The following is a 19,798-nucleotide window of genomic DNA, read 5'->3' as shown; positions in this document are numbered from 1 at the left end:
ATCAATTTATTAAATTAATTTGATTTGACATTTTAAATGTACTTGATAAAAAAAATCAATTTGATTAAATAAGATACCTAGTATGGATGGAATATTTGATCAATAATGCACATTATCTTGAGCAAACACAGGGATAATACTCCAACAAGGCTCAGTTTTCTGGTGAGAAAATCTTTGAACCAAATTGTGTACCATTCTTATAAACTGGGGCTGTTGGTGTCGGAATAAACCATCTAGGCTTTTAGCCTGTAATGTGAGCCAGTTTTAGTTGTGTTTTTACTTCACAAACCCTTTCTTGTTGATGACAATTTCCACCTGTGCTTTGGTTGCTAGGAGCGGGAGAGACGAAGATATCATGGGGTACTGGTGCGAGCCCTGGAATCACGGAAGAGATACGAAGAGAGAGAAAGACGAAGAGAAGAGATGAAAGAAGAGAAGAGGGCAACCAGGGAAAGGTATGTCCTTGTTCTTGCTTGCTGTCCTTGCAGCATTTTGTGAATGGCATGTGTGACAGGCTGTTCTCTCTTTGTTAACCCTCAAACTGTATACTTTTTTTAGGTCTCTTTCTAGGTACGCGTTAAAAAAAAGAAAAATTCTTTCACCTTTTTATATCGTATTTCCCCGACACCATTTCTGATGTCGGGAAATATGTTAAAAATTCTGATTAATTTAATTTGGTGGTACTGAGGTGAAGCAATACTGATGACATTGTATTCTGGAAATAAATTTTTCAAGTAAACTATTTGTAATGGAATGTTTCTCATAATAAATGTCTTCCTGGCCGATAAAAGCTCTGGAAATTTTGCATAGCATCAGTGTTTCTGAGCACAGGTGTGAGCAAATGAATTGAAGTGCATCTGAAATGATGCCAGTTTTTTCATAATGCCCCAGGAAGTAGCTAAGGCTTTCAGGATTTTTTCCTAATACTGTATGGCAAAAGGTTGCCAGAGGTCTCTAGTCTATAATGACAACTACAGTACATAAACTATTTATGAACTTTTAATATTAAGGGGCATATTAACCCCTGGGTTATGCCCCTGTTTATACCCAGGTGCACATAAAATAAAATAAAAATCTAAATTATTTTCTAATTTTATTAAAATGCATTCCTTGATCATGGGAAAAATAATAAAAAAATCTAGCATTGAATATAATGAAATGCCTTTTTCTGGTAGAGACCTGGTGGCTCCCTGTAGCTATCTGACTGAGATTGCTCCAAATTACCAATCATATCACTTGCAGGAGTTCATTTGGCTTACCAGGGACCAGAGCCATAACCTGGCCCCTTTACATGAGATGCAGGGAGCAAATGACATTCTGCCATTTCACCAAGAAAGCACTCGGAAAGTCAGTGGAGCTTTACGAACAAATGGGTTCCCAAGACTCAAAACAACTAAAAAAGTCAAATAACTCTGCAAACAAAATAAAAAGATACAAAGCTAGCTAAAATCCTAAAGTACGGAATGCTGCCACCAGACTCCCCAGCACACAGATCAGCGTTCTCACACCAGTTCAGAAGCAGATAAACATTACCACGAACCAGTGAACATGGGAGAGAGGGAGGGAGGCAGACAAAGAGCAACCTGGGCCGTACCAGAAAGAGGATTTTCCCGGCAGCCCCTTGGTGGCTCCCTGTAGCTAAATACTGTACCTACAGAGAAAAATAGAGGGTCTTACCAGGGAGGAGGAAAGTCAGCAGGCACCAGAACTGCCAGCAGGTCTTTTATAGTTGGTAGAGAGACCAACTACTGGGAAATACAACCCAGGGCAACATAGGTCCAAAGAGAACCCAGGAATACCTGTACTGACTAACAGGGTCATGGTAGCCAGGTATTTAGTCTGCCAAATTTCCTGAGCCCAAATATCCTCTAAAAACATATTAGTGAAGACCACCACAAGTTCAACATACAGTATTTGCAAACATATTGACCTGGGAGATAGACTGCAGGCTGGCTAGCCTTGATGGCACTGGACAACCTGAGAAACACGAGCCTTGGAACAGGGGATCAAGGAAACTGGATCAATCCAAAGAGCGTCCACTGAGGCTGAGGCAGTGGCTCGCAGGTAGTGATGAACCGCTGCCACTGGACACGAGAAATGATGCACCCTGGTTGAATCAACCAAGCATCAATAACCAGAAAAGAAGGGGACAGTTGCAAATGAAGAAAACTCCCATCAGGGCCAAAAGAGCAGAACCCCCGCCTCTGGAGAAGAGCACGAAGTTCACTAACCCAGTAGCCCGAAGCAAGAGCCTGGGGAAAAAAAACGCCTTAAGGAATCCCCGACTGAAGATGCAGTCGTGAAACTAGGGGGGATGAAAAATTCCAGAACCTTGTCCAGGGACCCAGAGCAATGTCGAGCTGGCCTGAGGGCGAAGAAAAGCTCGATTACTTACAGAATGGAGCAGCAGAAGAATCAACATTGCAGACCAACAGTAGCAGCTCCACCAGTGCTGCACGATAAGAGACGACAGTATTGGGCATGAGATGTCGATCGAAAATAACCATGGAAGAAAAGATGATACTTCATGAACCGAAATTAAAGAAAGGTGAAAAGAGCACTAAGCTTCTTCATACTGCTGTCTGAAAGACACAAGTGAGAAACTAATAATCCAGCCACCTGCAGGCCATAAAAATGACAAACCTGTGTCAGAAAGTCCAGATGAGAAGAGATAATGAGAAGGTTGAACCAGCTAGAAACATTGCTGGCCTGATTATCTGAAAGAGGCAGAGCTGCAGAAAAATGCTTGGGTTTGGATACTGGGGGCTAAAAGAGCCAGACACGATGGCTGAACTGTCCACCAAGGAGCCAAAAAGGCTCGCCCTTCTTAAGAACGACTCCGGTGTGGAAAGAACTCTGAGCAAGAACTGAATGGTGGAAAAGGGAAAAATGCACCCGCACCTCAACCATTCCAGCCGAAAAGTATCTTCCATGTGAGCCTAACTGTCGGGGAATGTAAGATGGAAGGCACCAGTACAAAGCCGACATGAAGGGATCCTTCTTGGGGTGACCGAATGTCTCGCAGAGCCATTCTCAGAGTTGACTTGTCGTCAGTGGTTCATTCTGTGGAGATGGGATGGAACTGAGACAGACCATCCATGAGGACATTGGAAATGCTCCCCACATGGACTGTGCAGAGAGCTAAATCTTAAGAATCTGGAAAACAAGCCACTCGCAGAGTCTAGTACCATAGAGACTAGAACCAAAGAGACAACTTCCCTTCCACCCGGTTCAGGCAGTAAACGACCGTGAAGCAGTCGAAGTGGAGCTGGTTCACAGAGCCGTGGGGGAGCTGAAGCCTTCGTAATGCCTCCCGAACATCTGTGTACTCTCACACCGTACTGTGCGCCCAAAGCAACAGACATGACCACTGACCCGGGGGTAGCATGGTGAGCTTTGGTCACAATACCCCAACCCAGAGTTATTTGGAACATGGCTGGTGTACCTAGACTTCAAAGATGGGTATTGGCATTACTTTCTCAAGAAGCTATATATCAGCTTTTACCTCCTGGTAACCCCAGGAGGTAAAGGTTTAGGTAATCTCAAGACCCTAAATTTGGGGTTGTTCCTGGTGTTTTAAGCCCCTAGAAAGTTACTGAAGTGCTACACAAACTGCCATTTCACATCACACTTCAATGCACTACCACCCAGCTTGCTCAGATTTACCAGCTGGGTAGTCGCAATTTTGATAATCAACACTGGGAAGGCATTACAACCTGTTAAAAGCATAAGGAACAGTGTTGTTGAAATTAAACCATACAGGTAAATGACCCCCCTAGCTCTCATTACTGGAGAATTCAAAATTCACTACATAAAATTTGAATTACTGAGCAACCAGCTGTAAAACTTAATACATGTAACCTTATGAAGGTATACATGAAATCAAATGGGGAAGAGTTTTGAGGACTTAGAAATAAGCTGAATAAGAGGGCACAGTTACCAAATAAAGTAGGTTTGGAAAGGATGACAGATAATAATTTTGTACCACTTGAAGTGTGGATAGTTAGAATAATTTCCAAGGGTAAGTTGGTGTGTACTAAAACCACCAGAAGTGTAAAGAAACTACAGTTCACCAGGAAGATGAAACCATGCAAGCATATCTCTTTTTCTCTAACTTCAAATGGTAGTAACATACACATTTTGTCTTTGTCTCACACTCTTGCTTCCCAGTAATATCTCGGTACTTACTGTATTTGTGACAGAAAGCGAGAGGAGCGCCTTCAAGCGCGAGAGCTTAATCAGCTGATGAAGGAAGTGAAGGAAGACATGGAGCTTACCGATCACGTTACACTGCCAGACGCCCATCGTTTGGATGGTCTTCGGCTTCCTCCTGAGGCTTTTGGAAACATTCTAATGGTGTTTGAGTTCCTGCACAACTTTGGGGAAACTTTAGGATTTGGTAAGTAGTGAGAGATTTATTTTGTTGAACTAGGATAAATCTGCTCATATACGGGATTTTTGTTTACGTAGGTGGGCACAGTAGTAGGTGGTTTCTGATTTGTTAGTTGGCTTAGAAGTTTCTCTTCCTGTAACTCATGGTAAGTTTTACCCTTCAGGGTTTTATAAAACATGACCTAAAACATTTAAAAGAACACTTTAAAGTACTTACCAAAGAATTTCACATGTTGATGTATTTAACCTAAAACTAAATTGATTGTAGAAACTTGATATTTGTTATTTTAATTTTTATTCCATTTGTTATTTCTTTGCAGATATGGAATCATTACCCTCCATGCAGAGCCTGCAGATGGCCCTCTTAAATGATAGTGAGAGTGAGGAGGAACTTCTAAGTGTTCTCTCTCACCTGCTTGTTTGTGCCATTGAAGATCCTGGGATTCCTTCTCCTCAAAGACACACCACGATATTAGGCCAGACTCTAAATAGAGCAGATATAACGCATGCCAACATTTCTGAAATTTTACGGGTCTACCTAAATGCTAATGCCACAGGGGAGGTAAGTCTGATACGTTTTCTCTAGTTGATAGTAATACTTTATTTGATTAAGGTACCTTATCTTAACTCTTAAAGGGCACAACTAATTCACACTATCGCCGGCGCCACGCGCGCACCTCAGACTTTGACGTCATGGGGCCAATAGTGCGGGCGAGCGTGCGGCGACGCCTAAATGTGTATACTCGTTTCAGTTTTCTCACCTTAATTCTTGTGCTACGTCGTTCGTTTTGGTATCATTGTGTTCGCAATTAAATTCCCTGCAGATGTATATGCATATAATGTCCAAAAGCCTGGCGAGACTCCCCCCAGCAAAGCCTAAAGTTACCCGTGAACGAGCTCCAATTTGCGCACCACAACCTAATGTGTGTACTCGTTCAGTTTGATAACATCAATTTTCATGTTACATCGCTCGTTTTGGTATAAAATTGTTCGCAAAATAAAGGCGTGCATTTTAAAACTAGTCCCATAATAATAGAGCAATAACTGGAATTTTAACAAATATTTTAATTTTGGGTGCTCATCATCAAAATTATTTATATATTTCCAGTGTTCTGACATAAAATTTCATGTTACATCGCTTGTTTTGGTATCAAATTGTTCACATTATAAAGGTGCGCATTTTAAAACTAGTCCCATAATAATAGCACAATAAATAGAATTTTAACAAATACAGTATTTTAAAATTTAAAATTTAGACCCAAAAACGTATTTATAATCTTTCAAGTGTTCTGACATCAAGTTACGTGTTACATCTTTCATTTTGGTATCAAATTGTGCGCATTTTAAAGGCGCTTATTTTGAAACTATCCCGAGGTCAATCTGAAATTTTTTTTATTTTATACAAATAGTTTTGAAGTGGACGCATGTCCTGTCCACGGCTAGGACTCTGGAGAAAAAAAATGGACGTGATCTGTGTACAAAGCGAGCGATAGTGTAAAAAGTTCATCACTCGGGGGGAGCCTGTCGGCCGAGCGGACAGCACGCTGGACTTGTGATCCTGTGGTCTCGGGTTCGATCCCAGGCGCGGCGAGAAACAATGGGCAAAGTTTCTTTCACCCTATGCCCCTGTTACCTAGCAGTAAAATAGGTACCTGGGTGTTAGTCAGCTGTCACGGGCTGCTGCCTAGGGGTGGAGGCCTGGTCAAGGACCGGGCCGTGGGGACACTAAAAAAAGCCCCGAAATCATCTCAAGATAACCTCAAGATAACCTCGGTGCCTAAAAAAAAAGAAAAAGAAAAGTAAAACATGAAATTGCAATTCGAGCATAGGAGAGGTATTTGCAGATAGTGATTTGAATAGTTGAAGGGACCCAAAGCACCAAAATTGGCCAAAAAAAATCGACTGTGCCACGACATAGTTAAAAGAATTGCAGCAGCCGGGAGTTCTACTGACCTCACACAGATTCTGCAGTCTCTGGGAGACAAACCAGGGTTTTACACAATTCCCCAATGCACCCGTTGACAGAGCCCGGATGCATAGGGGAATTGTGTAAAAGCCTGGTTTTTGCCTTGGAGAGACTGCAGAATCCGTGCGAGGGCAGTAGCGCTCCCGGTTGCAATTCTTTTAACCGTGTTGTGGCACAGTCAATTAAGACGTGTCTGGGATCCTCTTGGATGTAGGTTCGAACCCTCATCACGACCCTTGTGGATTTATTTATTTGTTGCATCACGCTATTGTGATTTCTGTGTGTAGTGTGGCAAAAAAAAAAAAGATATTGAAAAAATTCAAGATAGAATAAAACATATCTAGAGATACTAAACCAATGTGACAACACTTTGATGCCAGAATTGTCATTATGAATATATTTGTTATATTCGCTGGCAATTCTCAATACATCCAGAACTCTCACATGGAGGAAGATATCAGTGACTGATGGGTCGTTGTGAAGAGATGATGATTCATTTGATGATTTTCGTTGTTAACTAGAATAGGGATTTGTTTTGTGGCGCTTACCTTTCTGGGTGCCTGTCCCGGTCGATGGCAGATATAGAATGCTCCAAATCAAATGTGCATTCTATGGGCCATTGCTCCTCGTGCCTCTGAGGGGGCCAGGTTCTGGCTTGTGGTACCCGGTAGGCCTAGAACTCCACCCACATCGACTGATGCAAAATAGTTAGGGTATCCATATCAGCCATGGATCGCTCCAGGAAGCCTCCGGGACTCGCCCAGAAAGTGGCGTTTCATTACATTCAACGCTGTTTATTTGAAAGGTTACCGTTATTTTGTAGTTTTACTTTTTTCTTAGTTTCTTTTTGGAGTAAAACTCCTAAAACTTTTAGGCTAAAGGTTCATCATATCGTTTCAATTTGGTAAATAAAGTTTAGTAAAAAAATTGGGAGTTTTCAAATGTTACTGTTAAGAATAAATAGGATTCCACCCACTTACATTACAGCAACAGTGTATGGGCATGCAATGCTGTAATGGAAGTGTAAATACACCAAATGTAATGTACGTAATTATAATTGAAGTACAGTAGTAGCAATCCTTCAGCTGTCAGTCTCCTTAACATGTAGTTAAAATTCCAGAAAATATTTTAACGAGTAGATGTAATATTTTGAAGCTGGCAAAAAGAAACCAAGTTTATGTGATAGAGTTCTTTTTGATGATTTTTAAATTTAAAATTGTCTGCAGCATTGAATGGTAAAATTTAAAAACTATAAAAAAAACATATACCTGTGTCATTAAGTACTTGGTTATATTTTACTGTTCAAGTAGAACCAAAGCTTTATTTGTCACTACAAAATTTGAATTAGTCGGAGTTAGTGGTTGGATGCTGCAGGACCATCCCGAGTCCATGGTCAGTATCGGTATTCTGTTAATATTTATTTACCTATAGTGATATTGTGGCTTAATAAAAGGGAAAAAATCCACAGGTTCGCGTTATTCACGGTTTGTTAGGAACAGAAAAGGAACGTCGGGAGAATCCCAAGAAGGGGCAGGATTGGGACTCTAAGTTAGCGGAGATGGATGCGTACAAGATGTCTCAGTGGCTCTTGCAGCTGCCTTTCCTGGCCCTGAATCCTACGCAAAAGAGCGAGATCGTGGCATATGTCTGCAATGAGCTGCTCCAGAACAAAGCTGTTGTGCGCCAAATTGAGGACTCTTTGGACAGGCACAATGGACTGAAAACCGAAAAATGGAAATTGGATGCCCGTATAAGAAAGTAAGTAATGTCAAACCGTTCTTGAGTGTTAATAATTGGAAGATTATGCTACTGTCTAATTACCTAAATATAACTTTATGTGCAGAGTACATTTATACATAAAGAAAGTGTAAAATAAAGAAAAACTTTGATTATAGGGGATTCCAATTTAACTTTCTCATTTGTGTGCTGCATAATGTCTCAGTTTCATGACAATGAACATATATTTAAAGACTTCCATTTCCAGGCTTCGCATGAGCGTAGCAAGAAAGAGAATATACAATGCTGCGATGAGATCGATGATGGAGCATCGAGGCGAGGACTCAAACATGTCCAGTGTGTCTGCCATTTCCTCTTGTCAAGGTGAACAGGAGAAGGGTGAAAAGAAAGACAAGGAGGATGATAAGTTGAAAGATGAAGAGGAGGAAGAAGATGAGGAGGAAAATGAGAGTGGCAATGACAGTGATAATAACATGGAGGAGATTCCTGATGAGGTAAATTAAGGTGCATTTGTGTGTGTGTTTTCATATGAAGATCACTTTAATTATTTATAAAGAAAACTTTTATTGAATGTGTAATAATGCATTTTTTATATTGAGGACTTTAAATAATAACTGAGCAAATCTCATAAAATTGTAATTATTCGTCAGAACTAGAGAATACTTGAATAGCTTGTTCTAGATTACTATTAATGTTATGACATGATCATAATTCTAGCACGAACCTTATCTAGTTTTCTTATGTTTTTCTGCACTTGAGAAGAAAGTTGGAATACTATCTTTCCAAAAGTGCATTTTACAATTTTATTAGGGTCTGATGCTAAGAGATACATTGTGTTAACTATTGTCAACATTATCATAGGCAGAATTCGAATGGTTATAAATTTGCGTTGCCAGATATATACCCAGGGATGAGGTGAAAATAATCACATCACATCACCTCACCTTCACTGCATCATATGAGTCATGGTGGCCCATTTTCCTCTGTTAAGTGTTTGGGTTTTGGCCTACCTAGACAACTGGCTGGTGTGGGTTGCCAGCCGGTTCATGTGCCAGCTAGACAGGGATCTGGTCCTTTTCCAACACGCCGGTTTGGATCCCTGGTGAACTGGTGGAAGTCCCAGTTGATTCCAGTCCAGGGTCAAACTTGTTTGGGCCTCATTTGGGACTCTCGGTTAGCGTTGCTTATCCTGCCCCTGGCTTCCTTGACCCGGCTGCAACGCCACTGTCTATTAGTGCCGAGTCAGCTGCGGGTGACTCGGCAGTTTCTCAACAAGCTGTGTGGGAGCCTTAACTTTGCCATCCTTGTACATCGCTTGAGCACGATTTGGCTTAGGACACTGTTCTGTGGCTTAGGACACTGTTCTGGTTTCTCCAGGGCAGCCCCTTTCGCTGCTGCTTTTTGTACCAACCAATCTTTCCCTTTTTCCTACCTACCAATTGTCCTGTAGTCACATAGTATCTTTGGTTGTAAAACCTTTCACTAGCCCAACAATTTTATCTACTAGTTTTACTGATTCTGTGGCTCTTTCTGACCTAGATGTTATTTCCTTTTCCTTGCAACCAAAAATTATCAGGGATTTAAATTGAACAACTGTGTTTTGCACTAGCTTCGGGTATGATGTGTGTGTATATATATATTTGTTTACATATATATGAATAAGATGCATGTACAGTATATGTTATTTTATTATGGATAAAGGTTCTTTTTCTCTTTGCAAGGAGGATGACAAGCACTTAAATGCAGAGGAAGCCGCCAAGACACTGGATATTCTTCAGCGGCAGATGAACCAAGTCAGGCAAGATTTATTTGAAACTGCCCAACAAGTTCGTGGCTTCAACTGTGGTCAGGATAGATATCAGGCAAGTTGAGAACTCTGACATTGTCCTCTTTTTAAATGGTGTTGATTTGTTTTGCATGTTTAAATAATTTTCAGGGAAAATTTTAGTGTAAATAAATGTTAATCAAATGTTGATAACATTGCATATGTCCTGGAACATATTTTTAACCTCTTAAGTTAGAGATTGTGAAATTTTAATATTCTTCATTTCAAGTGTTAAAGTTAAGAGCCTTTGAATATTTAAATAATTTTAACTTAATGTCAACATATTTCAGTGGAGTTCATCTTTCCTTGCAAACAAAATGATCAGCAACCTTGCTGTAAAATCCAGGATTGCTCTGAAGATAATGTAATAATTCTGTATATTTGATAAATCTACATATCCATAAGTATTCTATTAATTTGGCAGTCCCAGTGGTGTAGTGGTTAAGACGCTCACCTGGCGTTTCGCAAGCTCTTTGTCCTGGGTTCGTATCCTGGCCGGGGAGGATTTACTGGGTGCAAATCCTTAACTGTAGCCTCTGTTTAACTCAACAGTAAAATGGGTACCTGGGTGTTAAACGATTTTTTGTGAGGTCGTATTCCAGGGAACATAGAATTAAGTACTTGCCTGAAATGTTACGCATACTAGTGGCTGCACTAGAATGTAAGAACTCTTGTATATATAAATGAATAAAAAAAAAAAAAAATTGAAAAGATATGCACAACGATTCTCTGTACACTGCAATTGTATTTTCAGTTTGAGAGTAATAAATCCAAATAAATGTGTGCAGCATTACATCACCTCAGAAAGTCAACTGAATTTCTAGTGGGCCAGCCAGAGGCTTAGGGGCCACACAGGAATATCCCTGCCAAAAAAAAAAAAAAAAATTGTCATGGACAGGAGCTTCACATAGGAATACCATCTCATTTTAAACAAAATCGTAACAGATTAAAAAATGTTGATACCATTATTAATGTACTAATGTATATATTATTCCAAAATGTTAATATCATCATTTATATACTATGATAATAATAATAGTTCACAAAATTATGAAAGGGAAAGGAAAGGTTTAGATAATTATAATATACGGATGTGAATTTCTGATTGACTTTAATGAAGAGGTAATAATGCGGTGCTGCCGGCCTCTTGGCCTACTACTACTACTAGAAGGGGAGGGGCACCCAGGAGAACACTGTGTTTACATTGTCCAAACCTCAAGCAGAATTAACAACCCCTGGGCTGCACAGCTAATAATTGCTAACAACATCCCCGTGCGCAAAAACAAACATTCAAACTGTTTTTCCTTCTAATATTGTTCCCTAATATTCCCTAATATTCCCTAATATTATTCCCTAATAGTTCCCTTCTAATATTGTTCCCTAATGACGGGAAAACAAATTATTCATCCACATTAGCCATTCCATCCACAACTTTAATACAAATTTACTGAAAATTTTAATGTTGAAAGAGGTAATTACCATGCTAAATATAAATAGCAAGAATTCGGGGCATAAGTAGCTAGATCTCGCACCTCCTTGAGGTTACCTTGAGGTGTTTCCGGGGGCTTAACGTCCCCACGGCCCGGTCGTCGACCAGGCCTCCAGTAACTGATAGGTAAGCACGTTCATACAGTACATAAATATGTACGTATATGCCAATCCAAGTATTTAGATAGAAAAAACACAACTTCCAACTTATTATGCATATCATTTATACGTAACTTCTTTCTCGTAATGCATTGTATAATTGTATAATTTCTCCAACAGCGGACAATGTGGGTGCTCCCACATGCTGGAGGTCCGTTCTTAGAGGGCCTCACATCGTGCGACTACACGGGTCGGGACCACTTCCCCATTATCGTGCCTCCTTCAAGTGCTAAAGTTGGGTATTCTGCAGATGAAGTAAAGATCAAGTTTCAAGAGATAAAAGCAAAGAAAGAGAAACAAATCAAAGAGGAAAGAAAGACTAAAATGGAAATAAAAGTGGAGCCTATAGTGAAGGAGGAAAAAATGGATGTTGTAAAGACTGAAGCTGAAGTGAAAATAGAAAAGAGTGATGAAAGTTACGGTGAAAGTGGAGATAAGGAAAGTGTCGATGTGAAGCCCCTTAGAGGGAAAGTGAAGGTTGAGGACAATAATGAAGTGCCTGATATTCCAAAACGAACAGAAAAATTTAAGGAAGAAATGAAAAAGAAAGAGGAAATGAAAAATTCTGATAGTCAGAATGGATTAAATGATTCTAAAGTGAATGAAAACACAAACAGTGAAGTGTATTCATCTTTAATAAATGCTGGACTTAATCCATATATGATTAATGGTTTAAAAGAAGGGAATAACTCGAACAGTAATGAAGTTATCGATCAAAACCTCCTAGCCACAGGCCTTGGCTTAGTACCTGGTCAGTATCTCAGGACTGAACACGTTGCGCAACGAGAAAAGTTAAGCTTCAGTCTCTTGCCACGTATCCCATGTGATGTATCATCTCTAGAAGCACTGCCGAGTGGGCAGACCCCACAGGGCACCCCCAGGGGCTCGCCACGAGAAGCTTCACCATTCTCGAGATTTAGTGGACCACACAGCCCAGTCTCCAGTGTTCCTTTAAGCTCGTGTAACACTCCACTTGCTACTAGCACTCCTGGGATGCTGAGCACTCCAGGATCATCAAACACTCCAGTATCATTAAGCACACCGGGGACAGTTAATACCACGCCGTGGGTGGTGAACAGTATGCCAGGATCAACTTGTGCAGCAGACGTTGGATCCACACCAGTGACGGCAAACACACCAGGAAGTGTACAAAGTTTACCACACAAAGAGCTGTTAGAGAGATTACACCAAACAGCTGAAGCTCTACCTATTCCAGAAGGTGAGTTTAGTGTAAGTTTCTTACATACAGTACTTTAGTGTGGTGTTTTCCAGACTTTGTTTATTTTGATTTTGACATTTACTGAATTTAGGCTGTTTGTTTAATTTTCCTTATATACAAATTGCATATTCAAGCTGCTGGGAAGGAATCTGTATAAATAAAAATGTAAATGTTCGTTGGTTCAAAATCGCTAATTTCCGAAAGATCTTCACCGATTGCTTTGAAATTTTCACAATGTTCCATTCCCATCCGAGTGAGTTTTTATATACATACTGTATAGCTGTCACTTCTGTGATGGGGAAAAACATGCTTTTTTTGAAAAACCGTGTTTTTAATGTGTGTTTCATGTGAGGGAAATCTTCAAAAGCTTTTTACCGATTGCATTGAAATTTTGACAACGTTGCATTCGAATAGGAGCGTGTTTTTATATACAGTACCTACTACAGTATATAGATGCCACACCTGTGACAAGTAAAACATTTTTTTTTTTTTTTTTTTTTTTTTTTTTTTTTTTTTTTTTTTTTTTTTTTTTTTTTTTTTTTTTTTTTTTTTTTTTTTTTTTTTATATATATATATATATATATATATATATATATATATATATATATATATATATAAACAGTGCCATCTGTTGCACGTAATAGCAACACACACTATACTAAATGTTACAGTTTCATTTCAATGTTTCCGATTGCATTGATAAATTGAATTTTCATAGATTTCTATTTATTTTCATTTTGATTTAAATATTTCGTGTGACATTGCATTGGAATTGAGCTGTGTTGTTTACCATACCATTCATTTCGTGAGTACAAGTATTTATGCTACACCTGTGACAGGTAAAAACATGCTTTTCTGAGGGGGAGCCCCTACAGCTCCCTGGAGTTTATCGGGCTAATGTATGTTATATTAGACCGGGACATTATCTATGGAGTTCACATCTACCAAGAATCAGTGCCAGAACCTGGCCCCTTCAGAGAGGTTTCAGGGAGGAAAACCTGGAACCCCCCCCCCCCCCCCCCCCCTGTGATTGGGGGTTTTCCTTATCTGCCATCAACTGGGGTTAGGCACCCAGAAAGGTAGGCATAACGAAACAAATCCCACATGGTAAGAAATTAACAACAAAAAACTGAACAGAGAGGTAGAACTCCCTACAATCCCAAGGAAACAAGCTAACAAGCAAACATAACACACTACTGACGCGCCAGTCGTCCGCGCAACCCTACCCTCCCAAGAGGGTAAGGGGGGGGCCTGGACCTCACCGCACCGGCTGCAAAGCCTTTCAGTTTGTAAGATAATGTCAACTGGGACAGACGCTTCTCTGGCCTCAGTTTCCTAGGCGGTGTTTGCCTTCGTGGCGCTCACTGCTGTGTTTTTGTGTTGTGTGGTGGCCAGGTGTTCCTCATCAGTACTGGGGCTGCATGCACTTAGGGGCTTCCTTCCCTAAGAGCCCTGTGAAAACTGCCCCTGTGTGATAGGGTTGTCTTCCCTGGGGCATTCGGGAACCATTCCCGTAGAAGTTCTTGCTGCTCGGCATTTGCCTCGCCCTTGGGGTCAGCTGGGGCTTGGGGCCCTTGTTTGGTCTTGGGTAGAGACTGGTATTGTGCTAGTTAGGGCGTCAAGGTGTTGCGCAATCTGCTACCTACGCGGTGGTCAGTTCCTGTTGCTTCTGGGGATGGTGTACTTTTGTGAGTTTTTTCTTGTTTTTACTGTAGTCAGAAATTATTATTTTTGTAATTGTAGCCTTGCATTATGCTCGCACCAACTTACTTTCTATAAATTTAAAAAAAATCTTCATTTTTTCTGGGGGAAAGCCCATGTTACTTCCTGAAGCTACTACTGCTGACATTATACCACTACTAGGTCACATCAACTGTGGAGTTATCACCCTACCAGGGACCAGAGCAAGAATTTGGCTTCCTCTTTAAGAAATGCAGGGATTGGTGATATTGATGTAGTTAATGTATGTCACCAACAGGGAAACAAACAGAAGGTCAGTGAGACGAAACAAACCACTGGATTCAATAGAGACCACACCCTCTAAAACTCCCCCAACTATGTAACAATCAAAGTCTCTCCAAACTGGTGTAAGTACGTTTGCCCCCACCTCCACCACTGCTTGGTTTACCCTTCAGGCCCTGAAAATCACCTACAGGCTTTGTGGTCTCATGGATATTCCCCACCCCCCTCTTCCTGAACCTGCTCTTGCTTAGTGAAAGTTTGAGGGTTGCACATCGTCCGTGCCACGTTGCAGTGTTCATTCCTTCTGTGTCTACTGCTTGTTAGGTCTGTGACATCCTTGATCCCGAGTTCTGTGGGGGTTTGTTCCCTCCCATTTGGCTCTCTTTTCTTACTCTCCTGATGAGGTTAGGGCTTACCAGGCAGCGACCGCTATGCATGTTACATTTTCTAGGTTATATGCCCAATTGGATGTCCCAAAGCTCGCCCATTTGGTATTTAGGGGTCTGGAATTGGAGGTGTTGGTAAATTTTACCTTGGCTCCATCTGCATCTTTGCTTCCGGCCCCAAAGCATTTATGAGTTTTGAAGTCAGAGCACGGTTTAGCTCGGGATGTGGCTCAGCCAGCTCCGGGGGTGGGGGGGGGGGGTTGTCCCATCCAAGCTTCTGGATCTTCCTCTCAACCAGCCCCCTTTTTACTTTGAAGCCTTTTTCTTGGGCAAGGATGATGCTCTATCCCAGGGGCCCTCGACTGTGGTTCCTGGAGCTTGGGGGAAGTTTGATATTGGCCTTTAGGCCCCCTTTGGCTTTTCATGGTACAGGTACTTTGTTTCATCTGAGGAGTGTCTTCTTTTGCTGGGGGAGGAGTTTTTGTATCCCCTTCTCTGTATAAGTTTGATTTGGGTACAGCTCCACATAGGGTTTGGTTCTGGGTGCCTTTGGGCATGCTGGAGCCATCTTTTCACAGGCTTGTGCCCTCCCGTGTCCCTCCTACAGCAGCTTGGGAGGTTTTTATGTACCTCTTGCGAGACCTGATTACTCCTCACTGCTGGACCCTCCCTCATTTGAGTTTGGGTTTGCTCTTCTAATTGGATGTATTGCAAGGTACTAGAGTCCTCTTGGCAAGTGGACAATCCCTAGTTTTCACTTGGGGCTTGGCGCAGCTTTTGTCATACTCGTGTGATGGAGTTGCGTGAGGTGTTGACTGTGTTTAGGTGTTTTGGAGGGCTCATCTTTTGTGTGCCTCAATGACTGCCTGTTTGCTCCCACTCTCTTGGGACATGGGTCTCGTGCAGCTCCACATCCAGGTTCCCTTTTTATCAGCAGCTTTGGTGGCTGATAACCTTCTTGCCCATCTCCATCTGGGTTCTGTTGTGCACTTCCTTGGGCTCCTTTAACTGCATTCTTTTTGGCTCATTGAGGTTGTTGGAGCACTCAATGGGGGGGGGGGGCACTTGCAGAGATCTTGGCCTCTATTGTTGTGGCATTGGCTGCCCTCCCTAAGATGTATGCTCCTGTGCTCCAGGAGGCGGTGGCCATGTTTTTCACCACCCAACTTGCATGTCAACAGGCTGTATTGGCCCAGTCTCTTGATTCACTATCTTCTCCTGTCTGCGTTTCTCATTTCTCCCCTCCTCTTTCCCGAGGACGTAGTTGCCCAGTTTGTTTCTTCAGTGTCGGTGACTTGTCAGCCCATTAAGGACTTCATTTGTGCTTTGGCCTGTTGTCCTAGGTCTTTGAGGCAGTCGGGTAGGACTGGTGCATTGCCTTTGGTTGGTTGGGGTAGGGCATCAGTGGAGCCAAATGCCAGGTTGCATGCACTACCCTCGGCCAGTCCTCTTGTGGCTCGCACTAGCCATTTCCCGGTTTGCCTCTTTGACCTGGTAATTATGGCTCAGTCAGTTTGCCAACTGTCCCATGATTTGTGGGCCTTTTGGGTAGTTCCGTTGACCAGCAGTAGAGTTGGTCAGGTCCCCCCCCCCTCCCGCAGGGGGGTTTGGGTCTTTCTAGGCAGGCTTCCTCTCCCTTCCTCCCTGCCTGTGTCAGGTCATCTCAGAGTGGGTGAATTCTGCCATGGTTGAAACTATGATGCCTCTTTGATGGGTTTCCTACCTCTTCCCAGTCCCAAAATGGGATTCTCTGGACCTCTAGTTCATCCTCGACTTGTGCAGTGGAACCAGTTCATTCTTTGCCTTTCCTTCCAGATGATCACCTTGTCTTAGGTCTACAAGACAGACCTTCAACAGAGTTGAAAGTAGACTTTCTGGATGCTTCATCGGTGGTAACATAAATAACTATGTAAATGTCACTGCTTTCTGCACCTCTTTAGAGGGGGCCAGGTTCTGTCTCTGGTCCCCATTAATCCAGTAGAACTGCATCTGATACAACCTAAGTAGTGGTACTGTACACTGTCAGCGTTAGTAGCTTCACGGAGTCACCGGAGCTCGCCCAGAAATTTGCATTTCATTACATTCAATGCTAGTTTTCTTAATGTTTGTGATCATTGTGTACATAATCCTAATTTCTATGTTTCTCTAGAGTACAAAACAGGGTGGTGGCACCTCGGGGACCTTGAGCGGCTACGTGAGGTGCTTGCTGCGTTAAACGAGAGAGGTGTACGAGAACGAGAGTTGAAGCGCTTCATAGAAAAAAATTTCACAATTGTTAAAAGTGCCCTCTCAAAAGTAAGTTATTTATATCACATAATTTACACATACAAATTTTAGTGAATGTAATAGTTTATGTAGTAAATAAGGTGTAGATTATTCATATTACATGAACAAGTAATCAAATATTTAATAAATTGATTAAAGCTTTAAGATGGGGGATGGTTACTGGAGGCCTAAGGAAGCAAATGTGAGCCCCTTGTATGTGGGGGAAGTTTTAAATTTTATGATAGGCCTGAAAATAACCATGGTCGTGATGTGCAGCACACAGGGGTTAGGAAACATTTGTTCAATGTTTTACTGGGGTCACCAATTTGCTTGAAGTAGTAAACGTGACCAAACACTGTAAAGGTGTCCTGGGCAATTAGAGGAACTTAATTCCAACAAATATAATTGCCAGTTCCAACAGTTCCAACTTAGTTCCAACAATTATAATTGCCAGCATAACTCAAGATAAAATTAAAATGAAGATGAACTTGCATAAACTGTAGTTCAGGAACTCATTTCTGCTATTTTACCTTTCGAAAGTCATTTATAAAACTGGTACAAATTTGTGTCGTACATGCCAGAAGAGGTTGATTAGGCCGAACCTGTTTCATGAACAACTAATAAGGCATACTCTCTCCTTGGTAATCCAATTCATGTGGGGTCCACCCTCATGCAAGTTAGCCAAATTTCTTACCAGGAATGTTAAATTTTTTTTTTATAGTGAGGGGTTAAGTGGTTTTGTTCCATTCTCCAGTCTTTGTGATTTCAACAAAATTGTTTGATTTTTAAGTCACTAAATTAAAAGAACTGTAAACTGTTCAGGCTGCTTTGAAAGTGTGGAGAAAAGTTTACTGATCGTGTGAAACTATGGGCTGTTGTTACATGTAAAACATACCATGTTTTAACTTGTAGAGTTTTGTCAGTATGTATCAAACACCTTAATGTAGTGTGTCTTAGTGTTGAATGAAGGTATCCTCAGTTAGCAATAAAATGAAAATGAGGCAGTTGTAAGGCAAATCATAAATTAATTTCAAATTTCTTTCTTATACAAAAGGAAGGACTTTGTTTTCACTGCATTCTTCTAGTTTGGTCAAATGTTTGAGTATCGTAGTTAATATTTAATCTCATTATATTGTGTGCAGTATTCTAATTATATTGTCAGTGTTATAATAGGTCTATATTTCATCTCATTAATTTTAACCCAAAACTAAAAATGTTCACAAAATTATTTAATTAAGAACAACAAAACATTTTTTGCATTAGATTGACTCGGAAGCCGTTAGCCTGGATCCAGAGGCTGAGGATGGAGATAAAGTTTTCTACGACAAGTACGGCACTCCTGTGGCTGATGAACCATCCCATTGGCTGCCAGACATTGCTTTAAAAGTTGATTTTCTTATCCTAGACACTGTGTATGCCATGGAAGAGAAGATAACCAATGCTTCTATGCAGAATAAGGTAACTGCTTAACAGTTTAATAAACTGTGACTGGTATACGTATGAGGTCTTTTTTTGCATTTTAATATTCAGTTGTGGAAATTCCCATTTTGAAGGTAAATTCTCTTGTGTTCTTTATAAGCAGAGTATGTAGGTTAGCAAAAAGCTATTTTCAAAGCTTTTTAAATTTATAAAGTTAGTGAAAAGTTTTGCTATTTACATCATCCTTTCTGGAAGGAACCCCTTGTGGCTCTCTGAAGCTGTCTCCTGAGAAGATTGTTTTATACTCAAAGGTGACATCAGTTGTGGATAGTTCTGTTTGGCCTACCGGGTACCACAGTCAGAACCTGGGCCCATCACAGAGGAGCAGAGAACAGGTGACAGTCTGCCACCTCACCAAAAAATAGCCTTCAGAAAGTTGGTGCATCTTTACAGACAACTGGAGAGTTCACAGAAAATAAAGCTTCAAAATCACTTGACAATTACCGCAAACGAGTCACACGGAACAAGGGATTCACTCGAGCAAGCTCAAAACTTGGTAGTACCAATTACCCCCAGCAGGCAGCCTGGCCCTCGCTACCAGCCGGCTCCCCAATTCAGATCTGTTCCTGATGTTAGTGTCCCTACACCAATTTGTAGTGTTTCCGGTCACGCTATCTTACAGGCAATCCCCAAAGCTTCAAGCCAAGTGCCAGACATCCTTTGACTTAGTTGTCCTATGGTGGCTATTTGCTTTGTGTACTGTTCTTGATTTTAGTGTAGAATTCACATGCGTGTTTTGATATCAGCTTGTTGTGGGGGCCTGGCTTGCTTGGAATTTCAGGCTACATGTGCTTAGGGTTCTCTTCCCTGTGTGTCTGCTAATGCTGCCCTTGCACAGGCGGAGCTTCCCTTCTCTGGTGTGTTCAGGTGTTTGCCCCCAGGAGGCTTAACCAATAGCGAGTGGAGGCAATTCCTTAAAG

General features: G+C 41.3%; 1 protein-coding gene across 43 annotated transcripts in view; it reads left to right on the top strand.

Moving 5' to 3' along the window:
* tou (toutatis) overlaps positions 1-19,798 on the top strand; it is a 435,009-nt gene that overhangs the window by 403,440 nt on the left and 11,771 nt on the right. For all 43 annotated transcript variants that reach the window (XM_069319208.1, XM_069319211.1, XM_069319249.1 and 40 more), the window contains 9 exons: positions 334-455; positions 4,203-4,399; positions 4,713-4,954; positions 7,827-8,116; positions 8,343-8,589; positions 9,817-9,957; positions 11,688-12,786; positions 17,284-17,429; positions 18,663-18,857. In XM_069319208.1, the coding sequence (XP_069175309.1) occupies positions 334-455; positions 4,203-4,399; positions 4,713-4,954; positions 7,827-8,116; positions 8,343-8,589; positions 9,817-9,957; positions 11,688-12,786; positions 17,284-17,429; positions 18,663-18,857 (2,679 nt within the window). The remainder of the gene's footprint in view (positions 1-333; positions 456-4,202; positions 4,400-4,712; positions 4,955-7,826; positions 8,117-8,342; positions 8,590-9,816; positions 9,958-11,687; positions 12,787-17,283; positions 17,430-18,662; positions 18,858-19,798) is intronic.

The sequence above is a fragment of the Procambarus clarkii genome, chromosome 92 (assembly GCF_040958095.1).
Source record: "Procambarus clarkii isolate CNS0578487 chromosome 92, FALCON_Pclarkii_2.0, whole genome shotgun sequence".
In the NCBI taxonomy this organism is placed as follows: Eukaryota; Metazoa; Arthropoda; class Malacostraca; order Decapoda; family Cambaridae; genus Procambarus; species Procambarus clarkii.
The sequence above is the reverse complement of the archived record's forward strand: the minus strand, read 5'-3'. Positions and strand labels throughout refer to the sequence as shown.